This window comes from Misgurnus anguillicaudatus, chromosome 2 (genome assembly GCF_027580225.2).
Source record: "Misgurnus anguillicaudatus chromosome 2, ASM2758022v2, whole genome shotgun sequence".
Classification (NCBI taxonomy): domain Eukaryota; kingdom Metazoa; phylum Chordata; class Actinopteri; order Cypriniformes; family Cobitidae; genus Misgurnus; species Misgurnus anguillicaudatus.
In genome coordinates, this window is record NC_073338.2 from 28,694,207 (window position 1) to 28,718,608 (window position 24,402).

Here is a 24,402-nt window from a genome sequence, read left to right on the forward strand (position 1 = left end):
TTCTTTTGAGTGTTGGACCTGTGTCTTCTAATGTCTCTGGACACTTAACACTTTGTCAGGTGTGAAATAAATGTGAAATATGCGCAACCATGCCAAAGCCTGGACTTCTTTTTTTATTAAAATGATATGGCAGAAAGCAACTGCATGCGTCCATTATATATTAGATAATGATATAAACAGAATGCTATTTTATGTTGATTAAATACTTTCTTGTCCAAAGTAGTGAACATTTTTTAGATGTGAACGTTTTTTGTCAGTAAAATTGGTCAAATACTAATGAAATTACAAAAGTGACATTAGTTAAAATTTGGCATCAGTTACTAATAACCTCTCATTGCCACTGAAATGAAATTACTGAACCTAAACACAGGGTTCCCACAGGTTCTTGAAATCCTTGAAAGTTTGTGAATCTGGGGTGGGGGGGATTCAAGGCCCTGGAAAGTTTTTAAAAATATACATACATAGATACAGGCATTGAAAATGGTTTAATTTATTTTATGCAAGAAGTTTTCTGGAAAAAATCCATATTATTCCCTGTGTAGTGTAGGATAATATCATAAAAATTCTAGACTTTTAAGCACACATGCTAAACTGTTCGCTTTAAATGCTTATATCATCTGTACGCCAATGTTGATTCATACCAAAATGCTTTTTTGCATAGTTGTGTTTGACACATGAAAACGTCTCCAGTTACGTATGTAACTGTTGTTCCCTGAGAAGGGAACGAGACGCTGCGTCTCCCTTGCCATACTTCCTGTGTCCCTGTAATGTCGTCTTCGGCAATATTTCAGATAGCGATATACTTCCTGGCTCTCGCATTACCCTGTCTTTGTCGTTAAGCCTCACCATTGGTTGAATTTGATATACACATTCAGACGCACTTACCCCTGGAGGCGTCCCCAAAGTGTCACCGCAGTGACGCAGCGCAAGTTCCCTTAAAAGGAACTGTAACAATGTATCTTTAAAGGTAACACAATGTAACATTTAGTCGTTGAATTTAAGGGTTTTGGTACCTGGAAAGTCCTTGAGAGGTCCTTGAATTTGAAGTTAACTAAGGTGTGTGGGAACCCTGTAAACATAAAAGTCTGATAAAAATGCCAATTTACAAGATTAAGATTGATTAATTTACATTACATTTATTCATTTGGTAGTCACTTATCTAAAGTGACTACAGTGCATTCAATGTATATTCTTTTTTCCTGAGTATCAAACCCATGACTTTTGCATTGTAAACACAATGCTCTACCAATTAAGCTACATGAACATTATTCCCAGCATCTCCTTTGGACATTTGTGGTCTTTGTAACTTTTTAGAGTAGCTTGTTATTGTGGTAGTAGTGAGTGAAATTCAAGAGATAGAAGCAGATGTGTATTTTCACGAGGGATCTCGTTACAATTTTGGCTCGGTGCTTGTCCACTCCCTTTATCCTTCACAGAAGCTGTCTCTCCCATGGACATCTGTTAGCAAGCTCAGGTATCATTTTAGCGAGAGTGATAATTGGGAGCACCATACAGCACCCCTGCCACTTCTGATGCAGACTGGCTGAGGTGCAGTATGGTGCTACACAAGGCCATTCAGGCAGCTCGTAAAGGGGACGTAGAGGCACTGAGAGTCCTGCATGCATCCGGATGCCTCATTCCGACCATCACAGATGCCCAGGGAGCTTCACCCACCCATCATGCTGCCCGCTGCGGTCAGTTGGACTGCCTGCAGTTTTTGGTAAAAGAAGCTGATTTCCCATGCCACAATCGCACCAGGAACGGCGCTACACCTGCTCATGACGCCACTGCCACGGGGCACGTGCGGGAGCTGCAGTGGCTGCTACAACAGGAGAATTGTGGGATTGAGGTGAGTGCCAAGTGTATGAAGTGGTATGTATGGCAGGTGGATTGATGTCCTTAAGGATGGTGAGCTATAACGTTTTCTTTACTGTCAGTTACACATGTTCTTGATGATGAAATAAAGCAACTCTTTCATTTGTAGCAAAGTCAGTGTAATAGCATCAGTAAAATATAATTGTTTTGTGTTCATTACTTAGTAAGCCTATAATTCAGACTTTTTACAGGAAAAAGCATGACGATTTTCATCCATCTGCTCCTACTTACAGGATCGTGATGGTGAAGGAGCTACAGCCCTGCACTTGGCTGCCAGGTTTGGCCATGCAGAGGCAGTACAGTGGCTGCTGTCCAATGGAAGCAGCACAGAGGCAGAAACAAACTGTGGAGCCTTTCCGGTTCATTATGCTGCAGCCAGTGGAGACCTCACATCCCTCAAACTGCTCATCTCCAGCTCCCCAGGGTGAGGCACACAGTTACTTGTTTTGTCCTTGACTGGCTAAACACTTACATGATTTATTATTATAGTGTTAATCAAATCTGTTGAGGCAACGAATGCAATTCTGTAGCTTGTACATTAAATGTCGTTAAAGCCAAAATTTGTGGACCCAATTTACTTCCGTGGAATTATTTTTTCCTACTATGAAAGTAAATGGGGTCCACAAATGGTTTGGTTACAAACATTCCTCAAATATCTTCTTTCATGTTCATCAGAACAAAGAAATTTACGCGGGTTTGTAACATGAGAGTGAGTAAATGATGACAGAACTTTCATTTTTGGGTGAACTATCCCTTTAAACAAATAATTAAATGAGACAGTTATTCTGATAGTAGTTTGTATTATCGCTGCGTCCGAAAACTCAAGGCAGTGACTCGTTGCCTCGCTGCCTCGTGAGGAAATGACTTCGGAGGCATGAAGGCAGCTCAGAGAAAGACTTTCGGAAACACTTCAAAGGCAGCGTGTTTGAAATATAAACAGAGAGCGCCTTTCTGATGGTCGTTTTCGAAGCACTGCTTCATGAGGCTTCGAAACATTTACGAATCTTTTGTTTCGAATCAGTGTTTCGGAGCTTGTTTCAAACTGGCCCAAGTCACGTGATTTTAGCAAACGAGGCTTCATTACGTCATAACTGTTTCGAAACGTTTCGATAATCCGATGGTTCACCACTAGGGGGAGTTGATCACATGACCAGCGTCTAATGTTTAGGTGAACTCAGGTCAGTTTTATTATGAAAGTTCATAAAACGTTTATCCTTCTGACTAATATAACACTGCCATTTTGTCTACTTTTTGTTTATAGACAGATTTAATGACAAAAATGTGCATAATTAAAAAGGTAGTTAGTTTTAATGATTTGTTTGCCCTAAATAAAACTAAAAACACATAATAGACTTTTAACTATGTCTTAATTAAGTTACAAATTTTTTAAACATATCTTAATACAAATCATGCTATAATTTTGTTAAAAAAAAGTGTAAAATGTTTGTGCAGAACTGCTTTTGCACTATTTTGACCAGCAGGTGTGCGGTGTTTCGAACGCTTCTAAAACCTGAATCAATTTTCGAAGCAATTGGTTCAATTGATTCGAAGCTTCGAAAAGCTTCATTTCTCCCATCACTTGTGATAACTAATCACATATTTCAAAACTACAATACTAATTTCTCGCTAGAAATGCAATTAAAAGCTGTAAAAAGTGAAAATCTACCTTTATTTACACTAAATTGGTGGTCCAGTCGCGTCCTTGGCCGCCATTTTATTTTTTCGAACTCGACCAGGCTCGACCAATCACATTCTTATTGTACGCCCACGCATAGGTATCTCAGGAGACAGGAAGTAAACCTAACTGAATTCGGACATACCTTGATGCATTCCTGCCTTGGAAAGCTGCAATTTAGAGTTTTCGGACGCAGCCTATGTTAAATGTACTCAAAGTTGATATTTAAACGGGTAATTAACACGAGCTGTCCTTAAAATGCGCAGCTTTGTTTAATCATCCATTGACCTAGCTGTAATTAGGGCTCCTCCCCTTTCATCGAGCGACCCCTCCCCTTTTTATACTAGCCAATAGCGTTTAGCGTTTAGTTTACCTCAGAGCCTGGAATCTAACGAGTATGATGAAGTGAAGAATGATGCCCTAAAAATCCGTAGAATTTTGCAAGTGAGTTGTAAATGCTTATATCTTCTAAATGTGAATTTTGTCAATGTCACACTAGTTTACAGATATCCTTAGGCTTACGTGTTTATTTATTCATACTAAAAGACAAAACCTTCAGTTGGGGGGACTTTAATAAACCCATTAACTAGAATGAATCAGCAGATATGACGCTGTCTCCTCTGGCTTGAAAAGCCACACTGTCGACTGACAAACAGCCGAATGACTCCCACTATTAAAAAAATGTAGGTTAGTAACGTCGCTACTATTAATAGTTACACTGACTGCACGACTCGTTTCGTGACTGTTTACGCATGGGCAAAAACATGAGTCACGCTGAGACAGGTGCACAGCGGCCGTTTCTCAATCGGAAGGCTGCATCCTCCGGAGGTCGAATGTGCAGGCACGTCATTATTCAGCCTAGTTTTTTTTTCAGTTAACTGAGCATTAGAAATCATGAGCATTTTACAACAATTTACTATTAACTAAGAATAATAGTCAACTTTATAATTGTTAATATTCTGAAATCAGGCGATCTATATGACGCGTGCAGCCTACAAATGCGATTTCTGGAGGATGCATCCTTCCTTTTGAGAAACGGCCACAGGCAGTGGCCTAGAGTCACGTTTTCCTTTTCTTAGGATCTGTTTATCAGGCATGGGAAAAGATCAATTAACACATGTCATACTCACCATCTCAGTTCTCTATAATACATGAGGAGGCTTGTACCTGCCATATGCCAGCACCTCCACAGCCACCAACTTCTGCTTAATGATGCAACAGAGTGAACTTCACACTGAGACCTCACTGAAGTCACTCTGTTGTGCTATATGAATCTAGCTTGCTAAATAATTGTATTAATCATGGGGTCATGTGTAATAATATTATTACAGGACTTTTTTTTCTAATATATAGGCAACAGCCTTTCGAGTCTCTGTAGTTTTAATTCAGTTTTATGAGTCGGATGACAAAACACACAATTTTAACTCATTTCACCATTCATCATTTCATTAAATTAAATGAAGAATAGCTTGTTTAAAAAAAAAACTAATTTTGAGTGAGCTTTTCTTTGACAGTAAATGTACAATAGATCTATATAGTCTGTAGGTTTAAGTCTCATAAAGATGTTTTATGGTCTCAGGCATGTGGACCGCCAGACAGGAACCGGGGCCACTCCATTATATCTGGCCTGTCAGGAGGGGCATCTACATGTGGTTGAATACCTGGTGAAGGATTGTGGGGCAAACGTCCATATACAGGCCAAGGATGGCATGAGTGTTCTGCATGCAGCTGCTCACATGGGACACTATGCCCTCGTGGTCTGGCTTGTAAGTTACAGATGCTTTTATCTAATATTCACTATGGAATCATCTAAGAGATTTTCCCCAGGTTATTTAAAGTGTATTTAGGTTCAGTGAATATTCAGCACTGTTGAGTGTATTTGATGAGTGACTCTCTGATCCGGATCTTTAGGCCTCTTTCACAGACCTGGATCTGTCCTGTCAGGATAGGGATGGAGCCACAGCACTGCACTTTGCTGCTAGCGAGGGCCACCATCGCATTGTGGATCGTCTATTAATGATGGGAGCGAGTGTCCTGAAAGACCATTGGGGTGGGACCCCACTACACGATGCAGCAGAGAATGGAGAACTAGAGGTTCCCATCACAAATGATTAAACGGTGTAAGTAGTAATCGAAATGGCTTTGAATGACAGATCTGATCTTTCCTTCCTTAAGTGCTGCCGGGTGCTCCTGAATCATCACATCAGTCCACTGGAGAGAGATTTGGATGGGTTTACTGCAGTTGATCTGGCAGAGTACAACGGCTATCATGACTGTGCCAACCTTCTTCGTGTCAGTGATGCTCATGTAAGATCTTTAATGTTTTAGGACTTCTGGTTACATATTTATTTTTCTTAATTTTTTCTAAAATATGCTTTTCATCCAAACGTTTCTGAGAGTATGTAATATATACAGTATGAGAACATGTTTTTAATGTTAATATGGTTCGCTTTTATGCAATGAATGCTGCTGACTTTACAGTATGGAAGCAGCTGACTTTGGTTCAGGGCTCCACCTAGTGATGGCAAACGGTTACTGCCACATTTTGGCAAAAAACTTAAAGGTAGAGTAGGCAGTTTTGGAGGGGTTAGCAATAGTAATCGATCTTTGAAAGCATAATATCCCACCCTCCCGTTAGAGAATTCTCCAAAGCCATGTAACCTCCAAAACACATGAATGCACCGTGCTTTTAGCTCTTTCTTGTTTCAAACTTGTTTTTGTCCTAGCCATTTCTATCATGTCTTAATTATCATGTGCCATGAGTTGTTGGTTCAGGAAGGTAAGGTAGCTGCGGTTTGTCTTTCATTCTTACTCGGTCTGCACGACAGCAAATTGTCTGCGTGAGCAAAGTGCACAGACGTATGCAAATTCATAGTTTGACAGGCAAGTGGACATCTTATCATTGCATTTGTGTAAACATTTTATTGTCCATCTATCAACCAGCAAAACAAATTTAAAGGCCTACTAAAGAAGTTCTGTATTATTTAATAGATTGAGGACTGGACAGTCTTAGCAGGTACAATCTATTCACAATTTTGAACTGATACCCTTAATGTTGAATTTCTGGAATATGTTTTCTAAGTAATGAAATATCCTTTATTTGGAAGAACGACTGGTAAATTTTCTGCATACAATATTTAAAGAATATAGCTGGGCTGAACAACCTGAAAGGGTGCATTTTTTTCTCCTTAAGTGTCATTCACATTTCAAATGTGACAGATAGAAGGTCATACTGTAAGTTTAGTCAAGAAAGGTGTATAAATTGGTATAACATCAAATAGTGCCATAAATTGTCAAACCTTAAAGTGACACCACTTAAATATGCTCATTTTCCAGCTCTCTTAGAGTTAAACATTTGATTTTTACCGTTTTGGTAAACCATTCGGCCGAAAATAATCCTCTGCTATTGAAAGTTACCAAGGGGACTATTTTCAGGTGCTGCGTAATATCATTGCGCCTGCTGCAGCCATGTGGCAGCAAAGTCCTTGATTATTACACCAGAATGAGAGTATAGTCCTAGCCAAATCTGCCTAGAAAATCGCAATTTAAATTTTCCGTTGGTCTTAGTACACGATGTAACTACAGAAGACTCAGGAAAAATATTGAAACTTTTTGGTTATTTTTTTTAATGTGATGCTAATGGTCTAATCAGATTCAATGGATTATGCTAAGCTATGCTAAAAGTAGTAGCCCCAGACCCGGAGATCAACTGAATGGATTCCAAAACGGTAAAAATCAAATGTTTAACTCTAGTGGAGCTGGAAAATGAGCATATTTTTAAAAAAGTGGAGTGTCCCTTATATACCATCCCAATACTTTAATTCACTAAATAAAATAAAATTCATAAAATTCATTCATATAATAAAATTCAGTTCAACCTTTGCTGTTGCCCAAACGCTAAATTCCAGTTATGTCATCATTAGTACATAAATAAACTGAAAACGGAATGTATGCAAGCATCACTTTCATTTGATAGCATAACAACGATGGACATCAGAATGATTACTATACAGACCTATCACTTACGCCCCTCTCTGTGTGAGTTCCAGATCCATGGGGGCATCATGAGATCCACCTTCTCAGGTGTTACATGGCATTTTGCATTTTGCTACTCATGCAGAGATGTGACTCAGCCTGTATACTAATATATAAACACTGATACTGACATATAAACACCAGCAGTGTAGATTTAACACTGGTGATTTTGCTGAGCACCAATTAATCCATATTTGGGTCAATGATGTGATGTTAATTAATTTATGTCCATATGGATCAATTAAATGTAAAAGGGTTAAAATTTCAAAATAAATTTGTAGATCACTTCCATACATTCTCTTTTTTAAGGACCAATTCTAAAATTTCTAGGTTTATTTCATTTTGAAAGAATATTTTGGGGATAATTGCAAAATTGTCAATGTGGTAACCGATCTGTGTCAGTTGGTGTAACTAGTATTTTTTAAAAATGAAAACATAAATATATGTTAAAAAAATGTGGAATAAAATATAATCATCTAGTTTAGTGTAATATGATTTTTCATACATTTTTACATCACTTGTCAAAGATTATTTAGAAAATAAGCTGTTTTCATCCCGGACAAATATTACAAAAACGCATAAAATAATACTAATACAATTATATTTTAAAATTATTATTATTTTATGATTACCCTAATACTCTTACATGCCATCAAGGTGGATAAAATATTTAATATTTCTCATTCTTTGGCGCAATTGGCAGTTACAGCACTTGCCATTTTCAGGTCCATTCAGTCTTAACTTTTCATTAAAATGGTGAAAATTTTATTTTTTTATTGCCTAAAATTAACATAAATTCAAGTGCATTGAAATAAACCTGATGCGTGTTTTTAATATTAGTTTTTTTTAAAGATTTTTGAATTTCTTATCTTGCCAAACTGTTTTTGTCACTGACCAATTTACATTGTGGCATTTAGCAGATGCTTTTATCCAAAGCTACTTACAAAGATTTGGAAACAATAAAAGCGATGTGTCAGGGAGGCAATAGTACAAAAAGGTGCTTATAACAAGATACAAGTTTTCACTATTCCGAAACAATACCTGTCGAGAGAACAGTTTGAGGTTAACTATGCAATGTGGTATTTTGTATTTATAAATATAATTTAAAAGCTAAAGTTGGTGAACAAATAAAAGCAGAACAACACATAAATTTATGTCATGTAAAGCCAGTAATTCACCTACATACACATAGCCTACATGCCTATTGATCTATGTACTGTAACTGATGTGGGTTGGCCCGTGTGCTTCACGGGTGAAGTGCATGTGACCGAGAGGTATAGCATTTATTGAGTGATGCTTGCTTAAAGTTGCGTAACAGCAAGACCATTACGTGAAGATAACATGATAGCTCATCAGGGATTAGACCTGTCATCATGTGTCCGGTCACTATCCAGCTTTGTTGTTTGATCAAGCCTTCTTGTACAATCAAGTTCATTATTTTACCATAAGAATACACTCAACAGAGAAATCAGTGGTCAGTGACTGTTAAGGTCAGTATTAGTTCAATAATATATAAATATATACAGTATATTAAAGCACGTTTTTACATGTAAGCCTATAGACACAAATGTTTCTAAACAACAACCGTTCACCTAATCGCACCTTTTAATTATTAATACTTTACTATGAAGACCTCCTGTCCGAGTGAACTGTTTAGTGAACTGATCCTTACACTTTTAGTCATTGGATGGCTGTAGCACTTATGTGATTGTAAGAAAAATTGCAGGGCTGGACACATCGTACTTGGATATTGTACATGTAAAGAGCTGACTGGCAAAGGTGTGTACTGTAAATTATTTCAGATTATCATCACCATTCTTGTATTCTTCTTAGATTTTAGGAGGACTTTAACAGTAATGTAATTATATGTAATTCTGAAAGGCAGCAGGTTTGTGTTATCATCTGTACACTGTAAAAAAAAATAGCCTATTAAAAATATATTTTTTATATAAAATAAAGTTAAATTAGCTTAAATTATCTCCTCACTAGTCAAAAACTTTGTAATTAATTATAATTTTGGTGCAAAACAAGAGATTTTTACAGTGTTGGAACATGTATGCAGCCAATGAGCAAAAGATGATGTAGTAGGTGAAAGCAGATATATTTAAACGAGCCTTTTTGTTTCAATATAAAATAAATGCAGCATCAATTTCCTGCATTAAATCAAATGTTAAATCTGTAGTAGCCTACTTAATACCTTTTTTTAGTATTTGCTGTATTTATCATTTTTTTTTACTTTTCAACATGTTTGGGCTAAATCTGTTGCTTGCTATTCTCTAGGAATATAGTCAATGCATACTGTATGTATGGTAATTGGTCAATGCATTTAAAAATATTACTTCTATAGTAAATGTGGTGAGATATTGTTCGTAATGTATGTATGTCTAACATCTATGAACACATGTATTAGTTCAATCTTTCTGCATAGCTTCTAAATTCAGCTATGTGTGATTTGTATATTGTAACACACACACATACAGTATGAGCTTTGAAAGCATAAACAAGGTTCAAAAGTGGTCATATAAGATAATTCAATCACTGCAGTCACAGCTACGGGTCATTTGAACCGTCCTATCGGATGACTGATCTCTATAGGCAGTTTCTCTTCGTTAACAAAGTGGGAGGTCTGCTATACTAAACAGTTTGAGGTCCTGTTTCACTTTTCTCATGACTTTGTCCTCTCCTTGCAAGCATCTGACAGATTACAGTGTACATTGTGCTTCAAGACTGATGTTTTAGTAATTTACTACTAGTATGAGAGCAATGCCATTAAAATTCAGAAAAGCAGTTACTGTTTGCTGATTACTTCAACAGTCTGCAAATGGTTGCCATCCGCCAGATGTCTTTCTCATAGAGGAAGAAAGGACCTTGTTTAGCACAACTGACCCCAACCAGGATATAAAGCAACTGTCCACTACTAGGATGGAGAGCATCAAGGTGATGATTTTTAATTACTTATTTTATGAAACATACGACGGGACAAGCTTATTTTTTGTCACTTTGGTTATTTTGGTGATCCTAGCAGCCGGTGAATGAGGTGCCTCCCCAACCACGCCTCGCTCCACCAGTCCTGGATCCCACATCTGTGTCACCGGTTAACGGGAACAATCAGAACATGCAAGTGGCCTCTAAAGGTTAGGAGGAACAGCCTTGTAACTAACTGTGATTACACAAATGTCTTATACTGTAGCTCTCCGATTGCCAAGTAGGTCCACGTCTATCAAATTGCAAAGGGAGTGCATAAAGGTAAAGGTAACGCATGTTTTCTGTTGTCGTTCATACTGTACAGTTGTGAACTCATTCGATATGGGGAAACATGTTGAGGACATGCAGGTAGTTCTGCCCCACAAATCCATGAGATCGTTGAGACGAGCAGGGATAACAGCGGTCTTCACTGGACAAGCAGTAAATGTATGTTCCACCCTCCTATTAAGTTCATTTTAGCATTCACATACACATTTCTTAATTTATGCTGTTATTCAGGGTTCCCACGGTTCTTGAAATCCTTGAAAGTTTGTGAATCTGGAAAAAAACATTCAAGGCCCTGGGAAGTTTTTGAAAATATACATACATAGATACAGGTCATTGAAAGTGCTTGAATCTATTTTATGCAAGAAGTGTTCTGGAAAAAATCCATATTATTCCCTGTGTAGTGTAGGATAATATCATAAAAATTCTAGACTTTTTAAGCACACGTGCTAAACTGTTAACTTTAAATGCTTATATCATCTGTATACGAATGTTGATTCATACCAAAATGATTTTTTGCATAGTTGTGTTTGACACATGAAAACGTCTCGGGTTACGTATGTAACTGTTGTTGCCTGAGAAGGGAACGAGACGCTGCGTCTCCCTTGTCATACTTTCTGCGTCCCTGTAACGCCGTCTTTGGCAATGTTTTAGATAGTGATATACTTCCTGGCTCCCACGTCACCCTGTCTTTGTCGTTAAGCCTCACCATTAGTTGAATTTGATATACACATCCAGACGCACTTACCTCTGGAGGCATTCCCAAAGTGTCACTGCAGTGATGCAGCGCAAGTTCCCTTGAAAGGGAATTGTTACAATGTATCTTAAAAGGTAACATGATGTAACCTTGCTCTTGAAATGTGTCCCCACATTTAGGGTGGGTTTCATTTCTCTGTCTTACCCCTTCCCCTTAACCCTACCCCTTGGTTTTGCGCGTTCATGTGAGGCGAAGTGGCGTCTCAATTCTCTGTTTGATCAAGGGCTAGGGCCAAGGCGTAGGGATACATAGCCCTTGAAACGAAGTGTGATAAGGACCACACTTGAAAGAGAGGGGTAAACGTTAAAGGTATAGCGGAAGATTTTCCCGAATTATTTAAAAGAACCGCCCCTCCATATTTTTAAAAAAATGCACACGCAACACTCTCGAGAGGGAACGCCTGTTAAACTCGTGCACGAGACAGAGAGCATGCAGGAGCTCAGTTCTTCTCTTCGCTCTGTTTACAAGTTGCTGTCGGCATGTTTACCGTGTCTGTGCGGTTCGTGACTTGTGCCAGGGCTAGCATCGCTAATCATAGCTTACATCAACTTTTACTAGCAGTGATTTCTCCAAATAGCATGACAAAATGTACCTTTCCAGAAACTTCGCGTGGGAAGCCCAACCTGTCCTTACCTCACGCCAGCGTGTGAAATAGTTTACCATAAACACTCTGGTCTTGTTTCTTTCTTCATAGTCCTTTCTCTTCTTGTCATACAATTCGTAGACACTTTTTCTCTTGCGACCCTCAGACATTTTGAAAAAAAAACACAGTGGGAAGGCGAGCTTCAATGAATGGTTGAAACCGTAGCACAACACACATACAAGTGAAAGTGCGCATGTGCAGAAAGTGAACCTAGAGGCGAGCACGTACGACGGTTATACGTCAACATAAAATCAGAATTATTGACATCTGGGATGACCAATAACAGAGGTGATCCACCCGGAAAACGAAAATCTTCCGCTATACCTTTAACGTAAGAATTTCTCAGGAGAGCCGGCATCAAGATGTTTTATGGTTGAACGTCGAACTGTCAAGGAGTTTAATTGAGATTATATTATGAAACTCATGTTTTATGATGCTTTTAATAAAATGTTCAAGCGGTTTTAATTGTAAAGTTTTTGTTTTGAATCGCTAGTTAGGCGCTAGCTAGCAGCTAAGTTATGTGCTATTTGTTGAGCTCATCTTAGGCAATTGATACCACAACATGAGACGACGGCCATTTCTTTGTTTATGTTAACGCTTGTCTGTTTACGTAGCAGCCAGTTAGCGGCAAGGGAAGGTGACTCAAAAGGTAATCGAGTGGTGTGTCATTTTTTAGACGAACGATCTGTTTTTCTCCTTCCCCTTTACTCGGTTTCGAGGGGCAAGGGGAAGACGAAGACAAAGGGAAAGTGGTAAGACAGAGAAATGAGATTGGCCCTTAGTCCTTGAATTTAAGGGTATTGGACCTGGAAAGCCCTTGAAAGGTCCTTGACTTTGAAGTTAACTAATGTGTGGGAACCCTGAATGAGTAAAGCAGTCATTTTATATTTACCTGTTAATGTATAAAGCAATAATAGCAATTAACAACGACATTGAAAAAAAAAACTTTATTACCATCTTTCTTTGTTATTGGGATGATAGCGATAACATTAACATTAGTGCTGGCTAATTTTAATATGTTTGTATGAATCGGTTTACAGAAAGAAGACAGTGGCGTTCAGCTTTTAGAATCAGAGGAAAACCTTGCTGACTTTGATTCTCTGATCCCTACACAAGATGAATATGGGAAACCCATTGCTGAGTGGAAGAGGCAGGTTATGGTGCGCAAGCTTCAGGCTCGACTGCAGGATGAAAACAGCCAAAAAGTAAAATATTGCTATTTCATTCCATCACATGTATGTTTATAGCTAATATTGAATATGATTGTGATTGTTTCATCACACAGGATGACAGTAACAATCATGTGGATATGGATGGTTGGAGGTATTCCCAAGTCAACAATGTAATTTTAGGCCCCTTTGGAGAGTTGCTTACTGAGGATGACTTGGTCTTCTTGGAGGGACAGATTGAAAACATCTCCCTTCAGAAACGCTGCCAGGCCTATGAAGTAGAGCTTGTGCGCCTGACAAAGGAACTCAAATCCGTCCTTCCTGCTCCTATTGTTAATATCAGCATAGATACCGAGTGCCACCACCAACCGAATGTGGGGGAATCTCTGCCTCTTCATGTGTGGTACAGTCGGATCTCAAATATTGTGAAGAGCATGTCTCTGCTGCTGTCCAACCTCATAGAAACAAAAGGAGAAGATGGCATCTCTAAGATGCCAAACACAGATCCTGCATCAGTCTTCACATACCAGCCAGAAAGGCAAAGTCCTACCAGAGGAAGAAGGCAGAAGATTGAACTAGAAATCCAACAATCAGGAGTTTCTGTGAAAAATCTAAGATCAAACTTTGAAAGTCAGCTTGGTAACATTTATCCATTTTCTGGGCTTTTAAGCAATGGAGCTCACCCAGACGTAAGGCAGCAAAAACTGCCTTCATCGACAGATCGTAAGGAGCAGTCTGCGGGAACAATCCAAAACACAGACATAAATCAGACTAAGGACAAGGGTGTAAAATGCAAACAAGCACCTTGCAAAGATTCAACAGAAGTGAAGGAGACCACCTGCTTGCGAAAGGAGCGCATTGTTGTGCTATTTTTGAGCCATTGGAAAAAGTCTGCATATGCAATATCAATGAGAGCCAAAACGAAACAAGATCTTGGCACTCAAGAGAGCTATTTGACAGGTGAAGCAATATTAACTCCGGTGTCTAAGCCAGAGACTAGATCATTGTATCATCTTTACAGGCAAAGAACTGCAATAGACAAGATGATTGGCAATTGGAAACGTATCACCTCAGGTGTCCCTTCGCGACAGATCCGAAACCTCCAGAGAAAGCGTGTAACCTTCTCACCAGAGCAGTTTCTTCCTCGTGTTGATGGTGCTCCTGTTGCGTATGACACGCTGACCCTTGAACTCTTCATGCTTGGTTACTTCCACATCCTCGAGCAGGACCTCTCCGCTGAGGAACGAAAAATGAGGCACCTGTTATGCTTTGAGGTTTTCGACCACGTTGGGAATTTTCCTTGGGAGACGGTCCGAGAGTTTCACCAGGCTGTCCTCAAGGACATTGAGGCTGGGAGACGTGAGTGGAAAGATGGTTTCGAGGACATCAAAACACAATACTTTGGTAAAAGAGAAAATGGGACTTTCTGTGCGGAGGTTAAAGTTGTGCCGAAGGTCATAAGTGAAAATCCCATACTAGATAACGGAGGACATCCCAGCAGAAATGAGAGCAATGAATTCTCACAGTTTGGTAATGAGGAAATTTGTAAATATATTGATCGTAGTTTTACCTTGTGGAAAGAGAAGGAAGCAGAGTTGTTTGATTTTTAGGTTCGTGAATTTTATGATGATAAAGACGATGAGCTGTATACACTTTTGGAGGACAAAACTTTCAAGATGAAATCATCTGTCTTTCCGTAGAATTGTGTAGATCTGCAAAAGAGACTTTTTGTAAGGCTGTTTGAATCTTTATAATACAGAATCTGGTAAAACCTAAACACCACAATTAAATATCAGTACAATACGTAAATGTCCTACAACCATGTGCATTCTCCAGATTTTCATGTGTGCTTTTTTGCCCTTTTTTAAATAAACTTTGCTTTTGTTTGAACAGTGCTGTATAACTGTAATGGTCCTTTGGGTTACAGAAAATGAATCACTTTTGTCTCCTTAACTTGTTGAATTCTCTTGCATAAGAAGAGACAAAACTCTGACCTGAAGTACACTGTATTAATATGCATGAATGACAGTGGGGGAAATGCGTGTATGCTCAACCCTGAGGAACTGATGAAACATGCATAAGCTAGAGAGCAACGCTCATTATATCACAGTGGTGCTGAACAAACACCTTAGGGTAGTTAAAACATTTATTGTATACAGACAACAGAAGTTTGTCTTACGTGCATGCTTAAAACAGGAAATATTATTTTTTTGCTATGGTTTACTCCACAAAGTGACTCCTATAGCACTAAACCGATGTTTGTTATACAGCCTGCAAACAACATTATTCATTTGTTAGATATCATTCAATTTAATTCCAATTTATTTTGAATTACAATGTATCATTGTTTCAAAGCTCCTTTAAATCAAGAATGAACAGAAATTAGTATAATTTATAAATATATAGCATGCATATTTAACCTCCTAAGACCCGAGTTTTGGTTTGTCTTTTTTTCAGATTACCACCAGCTATTAAATTTTTTTTTCAGATTACCACATGAGTCATGTGGGCAATCATATAGACATACAGTAAACAGACATGGAAGACGACACATAGCATAGACAGACAGCCATGGACACAGACACATAGACATGTAAGACAACACATAGCATAGACAGACAGACATGGACACAGACAGTAAACAGACACATAGACATGGAAGACGACACAAACAAACATGGACACAGACAGTAAACAGACACAACGACATGGAAGACGACACATAGCATACACAGATAGCATGTCGACTTAATTTTGGCACAAAAGGAACCCCATAGAGCAACTAGAAGCCTGTTTTAGACAAGAATGGGACAACATTCCTATTCCTAAACATCGGTCCTTCTCCAGCTGTTCCTTATATGTACATTTAACTTTTCCGGCCTCTTATTGCTACTTGTCCCAACTTTTTGTGGAATGTGCAGCTCTCATGAAATCCAAAATGAGACAATATTTGGCATGACATTTCAAAATTTCTCACTTTCTACATTTGATGTGTTATTTATATTATATTGTGACTAAAATATAAGTTTATGAGATTAGTAAATTATTCCATTCATTTTTACTCACAATTTCTACAGTGTCCCAACTTTTTCTGATTTGGGGTTGTATAACATGAAACTGAAGAAACAGCTTACCACTGTAAAACATAAATTAAAGTTTCCAGGACACATTAATATTCTCCACGGTTTTTGTCGGTAAAAACTGTAAAGATGTTTCCATACAAAGTGTCATCCTGGAGTTATTGTGTAATAAAGAAATAAACAAAGAATTTAATATCTAAAAGCTTAATAATTAACATCTAATTTAATTTCTATATTGCGTATTAGTGTGTTGCATTGCCGCAAGAGATAAGAAACAAAAAACAGTATAGAAACCATAGTAAAATGAAAACTATAGCATATTTTGCAGCATAAAAAGCATTATAACATTAGGGTAAACTGTACATCGCGCATTGTTAGAAGACAACTACATGCATTAGAAAAAAATCAAATTAAGATACCCCATACGAACGGATGCATGGTCTGCGGTTAGAGAGAGAGAGAGAGAGAGAGAGAGAGAGAGAGAGAGAGAGAGAGAGAGAGAGAGAGAGAGAGAGAGAGAGAGAGAGAGAGCTCACGGGCGACGTTTCCGTAAACACACAGTGATATCAGACGGGCGTATCGCCTGCTCTGCGCATGCGCACTGGACTGTGGACTTGACATCGCGGAGCAGTACTGCAATCCATCGATTCGGGACCGAAGATTATCCATCTGCCTTCTCGGAAGACTGGTGGCACCTGTACATATTAGTCCATTACAACTGTGTAACGAAAGCGATCATGTCCATGGGAAGTGACTTTGGGAACCCTTTACGGAAATTCAAACTTGTTTTTTTAGGGGAGCAAAGCGGTGAGTATTTGGCTTTGCCACGATTGGGTTTAGACGAACCCATTAACCTCTCATCACATGCATGTAGTGCATTAAATCTAACGTTGGCGTTTCATTTCCCTTCTCGTACGTGGTATTATTTCAAAGGTGTTATCTTTTCATCGATTTCCTGTCAGGAACCCGACGGTGCGCGTGTTATTTTTGATTAGTCATGAAAATGTATAGCTATGCAGCGTCATTAGACAACATTACAACTGAAATGCATCCGTAAACAAGACGTTTATCGCAACGGTTATATGAAAACTCAGATGACATATGTTTGGTTCTTAGTTGCGTTTTCGAAGGCTAACGTTATGTGGTCATATTATTGATCGCTTTCATTCTAGCGCAGTATAAATAGCCCAAATGCGATTTATGATTCAAATAAATCGAAATAAACACATATAAGTGTTTGTTTTTATATATTCTCCTTCAAATATCTACTGGTTTCATGCATGTCATGACTCAGAAAGGCGCAGAGGCTTTGCATTTCCCGTGTGTCTACTAGAGACACACCCAGGTTGGCAGTCAGTGTCTGTGGGATCTCTTAGCACAGCCAAATAAATCATAACCCATGCATCATTTCACGAGTTGTCGTGATTTAAAAGAGCAGCTTGTGTATTGTGACCGGATATCGTGGTTTATTAATTTGCCTGAATTAGTGTCTTCTTAACAGTGTCGGTGTTTGTGGTCACGTCTGTCAATTGATGACTGGACATTCAAGCATTGATAATAGAAAAAATAACATTGATATGATGTCACAGTTTATGAAATATTGCATTTTGCTAATATACATGTGTCTACATCTTCATTATTTGCTGTTAGTATTGAGAAATGGATAGCTAGTTAAATACAGGAGGGCCTATATTATTAAAGAGTGTATTAAATAGGGCGGTTTCCCAGATAAGGTTAAGGTAGAGCCACAACTAGGCCTTTAGTTATATTGATACATTTAAATACCAGTAAACATTATTACCGATGTGCATTTTCAGACCAAACAATGTCACTGATATATAGTCCAAGCTGTTTTCAGTTAAGATAAACATGCTTATTCTGGGACTACTAAACCACCCCAATAGGTTTGTACAGGAAACCACCTTAATATGTTTAAATCACAAATACTAATAGCTGAAATTATTCGGAAAATTATTAAATTATCCAGGGTTTTATTAGAGGTTTGGGTCAGAAGACCATTTGCTTTTGCTGTCCATGGTCCTGAACATCTCTGTTGGTATGATTAGTTTTTGTTTAAAGACCCCTTCATCCTGCTGCTATAGATGAATAGAGTCATTATTCCCTCTGATTCTATGAGCTCTAAGATACAGTAACTATAGGCATTGTGTTGGGTGAAGATTTTGGCATCTCTGCCTAGCCTGACAAACAGGCCTGACCTGACGGATGTGAAAGGAGCAGCGCTCTAGTGTATGAAATGTGGTTGAGGAATTTGCTTGTCACAATAGTTTCATGCACTGCTGCATTTTTGAGTATGTCCCTAAGTATGCATGCTTTTAACTCTAAATGATAGTGATGTCAAAATGGCATTCTCCATTTAATCCCTCAAGATCTATAATGTTATTATAATTTAAAGGATGGAGGCATGCGTTGCAGTAAAATAGTGTAATTTAATTACTAAACACATAAAATATGTGACCAACAGTGCTGTAAGGATGCTTGGGACAAGTTGAGTCATTAATAAGGCCAGCATTTGTGATTTATTATGTGAAGTGTAGATCAAAATCGGAATTTTATGTATATTTTCGGTTTATTTTACAGTTGGAAAAACATCGCTAATAACAAGGTTCATGTATGACAGTTTTGACAACACTTATCAGGTATACTATGACTTAATCAAGACATTTATGTTTACACATAGTTTTCACATATGCTATCTCACATTGCATTTTATATTTTTTATCATTGCAGGCAACAATCGGAATTGACTTTTTATCAAAAACCATGTATCTGGAAGACCGAACTGTAAGAAGCTTTAAAAACCAATTATTAAATTGATGCAGTGATTAAAAAGTAAAATTTTTGCTAAAAATGTATTTCATGTCCTTTTTGGCAGGTGAGGTTACAGCTGTGGGACACTGCGGGGCAGGAGCGTTTCAGGAGTCTCATTCCGAGCTACATAAGAGACTCCACAGTGGCTGTGGTGGTGTATGACATCACAAGTGAGCCACAGACACACATTCATGCATGCATAAGACCGATATCAAATATTTGATATATGCATTTAATCCATACCAGTCCAGAATTAAACGTTTGTCTTTTTCTCCAGATATCAATTCATTTCAGCTAACCTCCAAATGGATTGATGATGTCAGAACAGAGAGGGGAAGTGATGTCATCATCATGCTAGTGGGCAATAAAACAGATCTAGAGGAGAAAAGGCGAGTCATTGAAATGTCATTTGAAAGTCTTTTGTGTACTCTAGTAGTGGATGGTGCTAACCACAGTCATGGGTTTGATTATCAGAGAACACACACAGTGACAAATTAATATTTATTTTTTACTATTTTCTACATAAAATTATCCTACATTATGTAATGAACATTCGGTGAAAATATAACCTTGATATATTTAATATTGACTGAATAATGTCATGTCTAAGATTGAAATCAATGTGAAATAAATTATTAAAGTCAAACTTTGATGCTCTTTATCTTGTAATTAGATTATGAGACCAAATGCATGGCTCACAAATGTTTAGCTTGACTTTTAATGTTTTTAAATGTTTGTAAAATGTAAAGCATTTGCTAAGTGATTTTATTTCATTTATAGTATCATTAGTAAATGATATATAGTGTGTACTTTAGTATTTTTTTTTAAATGCATCATGCATTATGATGGTATTTGCTCTAACAGGCAAATCACTATAGAAGAGGGGGAACAGAGAGCTAAGGAGTTGAATGTGATGTTCATCGAGACCAGTGCAAAAACCGGCAGTAACGTTAAACAGGTGAGTCTAACAGCACTACGTCATCTGGTCAATGGCAAATGGGCTTGATCGAAAGCGGTAATGTAATTGAGCTCATGGCCTGTAACATGACACATGCGAAGCTCTCAAAAGATTTGATTTTGCCACTGAGTTGGTGCCTATGGGGCTTTAGCTGTACTAATATGTAATGAAAAAAAATCCCAGTCTAATTCCATTTGCCTTCTGTTTGGTTTAGTTGTTCCGGCGAGTGGCTGCTGCATTGCCTGGAATGGAGAACTTGGATGATAATAACAAAGAAGGAAGTATCCTTTATTACATGCTACATGAAAATTAAAGGTGATGTGTGTCAGTGTTATGCTTAATTACTTTCTTCTAGCAGCTAAATATTCAGACTTCATAGTTACTGAGCTAACTACTAGTAATTAGGATGATTATAATTTTTTAATATTATAACTTTGTACCAGTTGTTTTAGTTAGCATTGGGATGATATGAGGAGTTCAGATTGCAAAACCCTCTAAGTGCATCTGATGTTTTTTTCTTAACATTTTATCAGGCTCTCCTGTTCATGTTCAGTATTTCATTTTAATGGCAATTAAAGGGACAATGTGTAGTTTTTAAGTATTTTATTAGTCAAAAAATTTGTAAGCTTAGAATTTCTTCTCTTTATTTACATCGAATGGGTAAGTCCTAGAAGGCTTCCATGTCATTTCGCCATATTGAAAAACTATAATAGTAGAGAGGGACAAAAAGCACTAGCCTACCGCAATGCGTTTTCGTTCAGAAAACGTGAACCAGCTAAAACGGACAAGGAGATCAGTGATGACATAACGGCTACCAGAGTTGCAACACGCATTTTGAAAAGCGAGGCGCTAGAGAGCACTATTCGTTTGAATGCAAAATACAATTTTACCACTAGATGTGGGAAAATCCTACTTATTGTCCCTTTAAAGGTTATTAGTCGGTAATTGAAATTTGCTTATTTTCAAAATGTCACTTTAGTCATTTTATTGGTATTTAACAAGTTTGACTGTCTTGTGTATGCAATTTCTAAAAAAATCCACTTCTTTGGAAAAAGACAGTAAAGAGTTGCAAAATCACTAAAGATGCAACTAGAAACATTGCAAATGATGAAAGTCAGAATTTATAAATAAAGAAACTGAACTACACTCTAGGGGGCGCTGTGATCCATGTCACTGCCACATATTGGTTGTATTCAGGTCCAAGCACTCATAAGGCATTTTGTATGCCATCGCTCATCCAATTCATCTTCTGTGCACTTAGAGGACTTTGCTAAAAAAAACACCAGTATTTCTGAATGGCCTGATGTGGGGATTAAGCACATTTGAAGCGAAGGTATTTGATAAACATATATTATGTGCAGAGAGCATTCGGTTCATATCATTATCTAATTTTTGACGGGGTGGCGTTTGGCGGTTTTTGCATCTGAGCTCCTCATATGTTTATCGCTGTAGTCACAGATTGCAACTTGTAACTCAAATTAATATAAAACAAAACTTTGGGGCGGTTTCCTGGACAGGGATTATTTTAAGACAGGACTAGGCTTTAGTTTAATTAGGAAATATAACTAGTTTTAACAAACATGCCTTACTAAAACATTACTTGTGTGCATTTTGAGGGGAAAAGGGCATTAATGTATTTTAAGATATGTCAGTGTAAGTTGTTTTCAGTTTGGACAGCTCTTACATCTATTTTAGTCTAGGACTAGTCTAATCCATGTCCGGGAAACCGCCCCCTAGTGTAATGTTTTTGGAGGACTGAATGTAATGAAATGTAATATATTTAGGGTATGTTTCGATTAATCCATGACTAGGTCTTCGTTTTTTAAAACAATTAAGTAGTCTGGGAAATTATCACTATTGTTAAGCTGTGCATTATAAGGCAAATCAAAATTTCCTTGACGCATTACCTCTCTCAGTGATCGACATTAAGCTGGACAAACAACCAGATCCTCCAGCCACTGAAAGTGGGTGTTCCTGTTAGTAAAAAGCAGTATGGACCTTCATTTAACACCACACGCTTGTTCTGTTGCTTCCTATGGGTCCACGTCCAGTTGAATTTTATGATCGGATATAGGCTTTTTACATCTATCTGAATGGGTCTAAAACTATACTCTTCAGTCGCAAGAAAAAAATCAACACTGTCAGTTCGATTGCCAAAATATTATCATAGGTAATTCAAAGTGACTAGCTAACAGATTCATATAAGACAGGAAGTGGCATGTGTACCATCTTTGGACAAAAACATTCAGAGTGAATTATCGGTTGTTATGTTTTGTATTTTTGTACATTACAAAAGCACTAAACGATGCCTTCACAAAACCAAGACGACGAATTAAGACGGATGTCAGATTAACTTTCATTCGACTATAGCATGCATGTAAAACAACTTTTAGAATCTGTTATGTCCTTTGGTCCGTACACATCAGTAGTAAAGAAATTAATGAAAAAAGAAAAAAGAGCGAGATCCTGTTCAAAGTCTCAGTGTGTGTATACCGTACATCCTACATGCTAATCCAGCTGCAGGCCTCAGTGAGAGGTGTGCGTACTCTGGCTAACCTTTAAAGTGCGGTGGCACAGTTGCAAAGAACCAACGGATTTTTCGGCTAGCTTCATGTATACACTTTAGATCCGCCAGGCGGTACTGTATTGTATATAGTATTTATATTATTGTGAACATCCATCATTTAGACTGTGGTTTATGTTCACCTGTATAAATGTTTTTTTTTTTTATATTAAAAGGGCTTCACTTTTATTTTTTCATCTCACCTGTAGCCATACACTGCTAGTGAAGTATTACATATGATTTGGGCATTTGTTTTGCCTTTTACTGTTTTACTGATCTGCAGGGTCATGATTTTAAAAAGATTATATCTGAAGGCATATTTATTATCCACTGTTAAAAGAAGGACATTTTCCGGTTGATTACTGTATGTCTATGTTTTTTGTTAATTTTTTTATTTGTTTGTTTTGCTGCCACCTGAAAATCAGATAGCGAGATAAAGTGTCATTCGCTCGGTTGAGGTAGAGAAGATGAATTTGAGGTGAGCCTAAACAACTGGATTGTCATTTCAAATACATGTACGTCTGACAAGGAAATGTATTGTTTTCCACATCTTAAAGTGGGAAAACAGGCAAATGATTGTCATATTACTCATTTCTGGCAAGAGATGATGAAGAACAGATGTTGAAATTCATAATATTAGCTGGAGGTGAACACTGTTTTTCTGTAATGTCTTTAGCTATTTTTAAAACTGGGACAGAATGTACGATAATGCTCGAAATTGACTCAAAAAAACGATCAGGTTATTGCAACAGCTAAAGAAATGTGAGTTTTCTGAATGTGTAAAAATATTATCTCGTTTTTATTTAATTTAATTTTGTATTTTAAATTGTTTACATAAATGCACTGGTTAACACCACTGACTGTATAGAGATTGTTGGAATAATTTAGGCTATATTTAACATTTAAAATATATTTAATTTTAATATGACTTCTGGTGCCAATAATTTATTAATTTGAACCGAAATGGGCATTTTTGTTGGACGTGAGGAATTACTGTGACTGATTTGTTGGAATTTACAGTTAGCTTCGCTTGGATACATACAGGACAGGGGATTATTGAATGGGCCGGCTTTGGGGTGGGGTTAAGGTAAATGAGTTTCGCATTGCACACAGCGTATGTCATCTTTCACATTTCATATCTATCGATCCTCCATTTCCTCTGGTTTTCATTTTCATCTTTTACATTTGTTCACTAGTTGTGCCTTCTGTTGTTGTGACCTCACAATGCAAAGCTTTCACTGTATGGCTACCTGAGGACATGTTATGGACCAAGGAGGGATGGTTATTGACAGGTTGGCCAGGCAATTGACAGATTCCAGTTCTGCGATTAAATACACCTGGTCAAGCCAATATAATAATAACATTCAAGCAAAACAGTCTTAAGTTTTATGTGAAATCAGGAAATGATGTTGCTGTTGAAAGCGCTTGAGGATTGAGAGCTGAATCTGTCAAAATTGTTGCCATATGATTGTGTAAAGCTGTGTAGTTGGCTCTTTATTCACTCTGTAAGGACATTTATGAGCATGACATCTGTCTGAGAAAATCAATAAAATCCATGTCTTAATACCA

At 37.7% G+C, this 24,402-nt stretch overlaps 2 protein-coding genes across 3 annotated transcripts; both read left to right on the top strand.

Moving 5' to 3' along the window:
• The first annotated feature begins 1,137 nt into the window (after nt 1-1,137).
• On the top strand, nt 1,138-15,293 carry espnlb (espin like b). Of its 2 annotated transcripts, none has more exons than XM_073876223.1 (10): nt 1,138-1,849; nt 2,109-2,299; nt 5,130-5,316; nt 5,462-5,644; nt 5,726-5,857; nt 10,400-10,522; nt 10,608-10,719; nt 10,875-10,996; nt 13,275-13,439; nt 13,520-15,293. In XM_073876223.1, the coding sequence occupies exons 1-10, from the start codon at nt 1,556-1,558 to the stop codon at nt 15,011-15,013; spliced, it is 3,003 nt and encodes a 1,000-aa protein (XP_073732324.1). In that variant the 5' UTR covers nt 1,138-1,555; the 3' UTR covers nt 15,014-15,293. The 2 variants fall into 2 exon arrangements, with proteins under 2 accessions (XP_073732324.1, XP_055058336.2); XM_055202361.2 differs by having other exon boundaries at nt 1,139-1,849; nt 10,611-10,719.
• Nucleotides 15,294-17,064: 1,771 nt separating this feature from the next.
• Nucleotides 17,065-24,402, top strand: rab6bb (RAB6B, member RAS oncogene family b). The gene is made up of 8 exons (XM_055202362.2): nt 17,065-17,290; nt 19,082-19,140; nt 19,232-19,285; nt 19,377-19,482; nt 19,590-19,701; nt 20,177-20,270; nt 20,485-20,551; nt 22,187-24,402. Exons 1-8 carry the CDS (start codon nt 17,221-17,223, stop codon nt 22,249-22,251), a joined length of 627 nt encoding a protein of 208 aa, XP_055058337.1. The 5' UTR covers nt 17,065-17,220; the 3' UTR covers nt 22,252-24,402.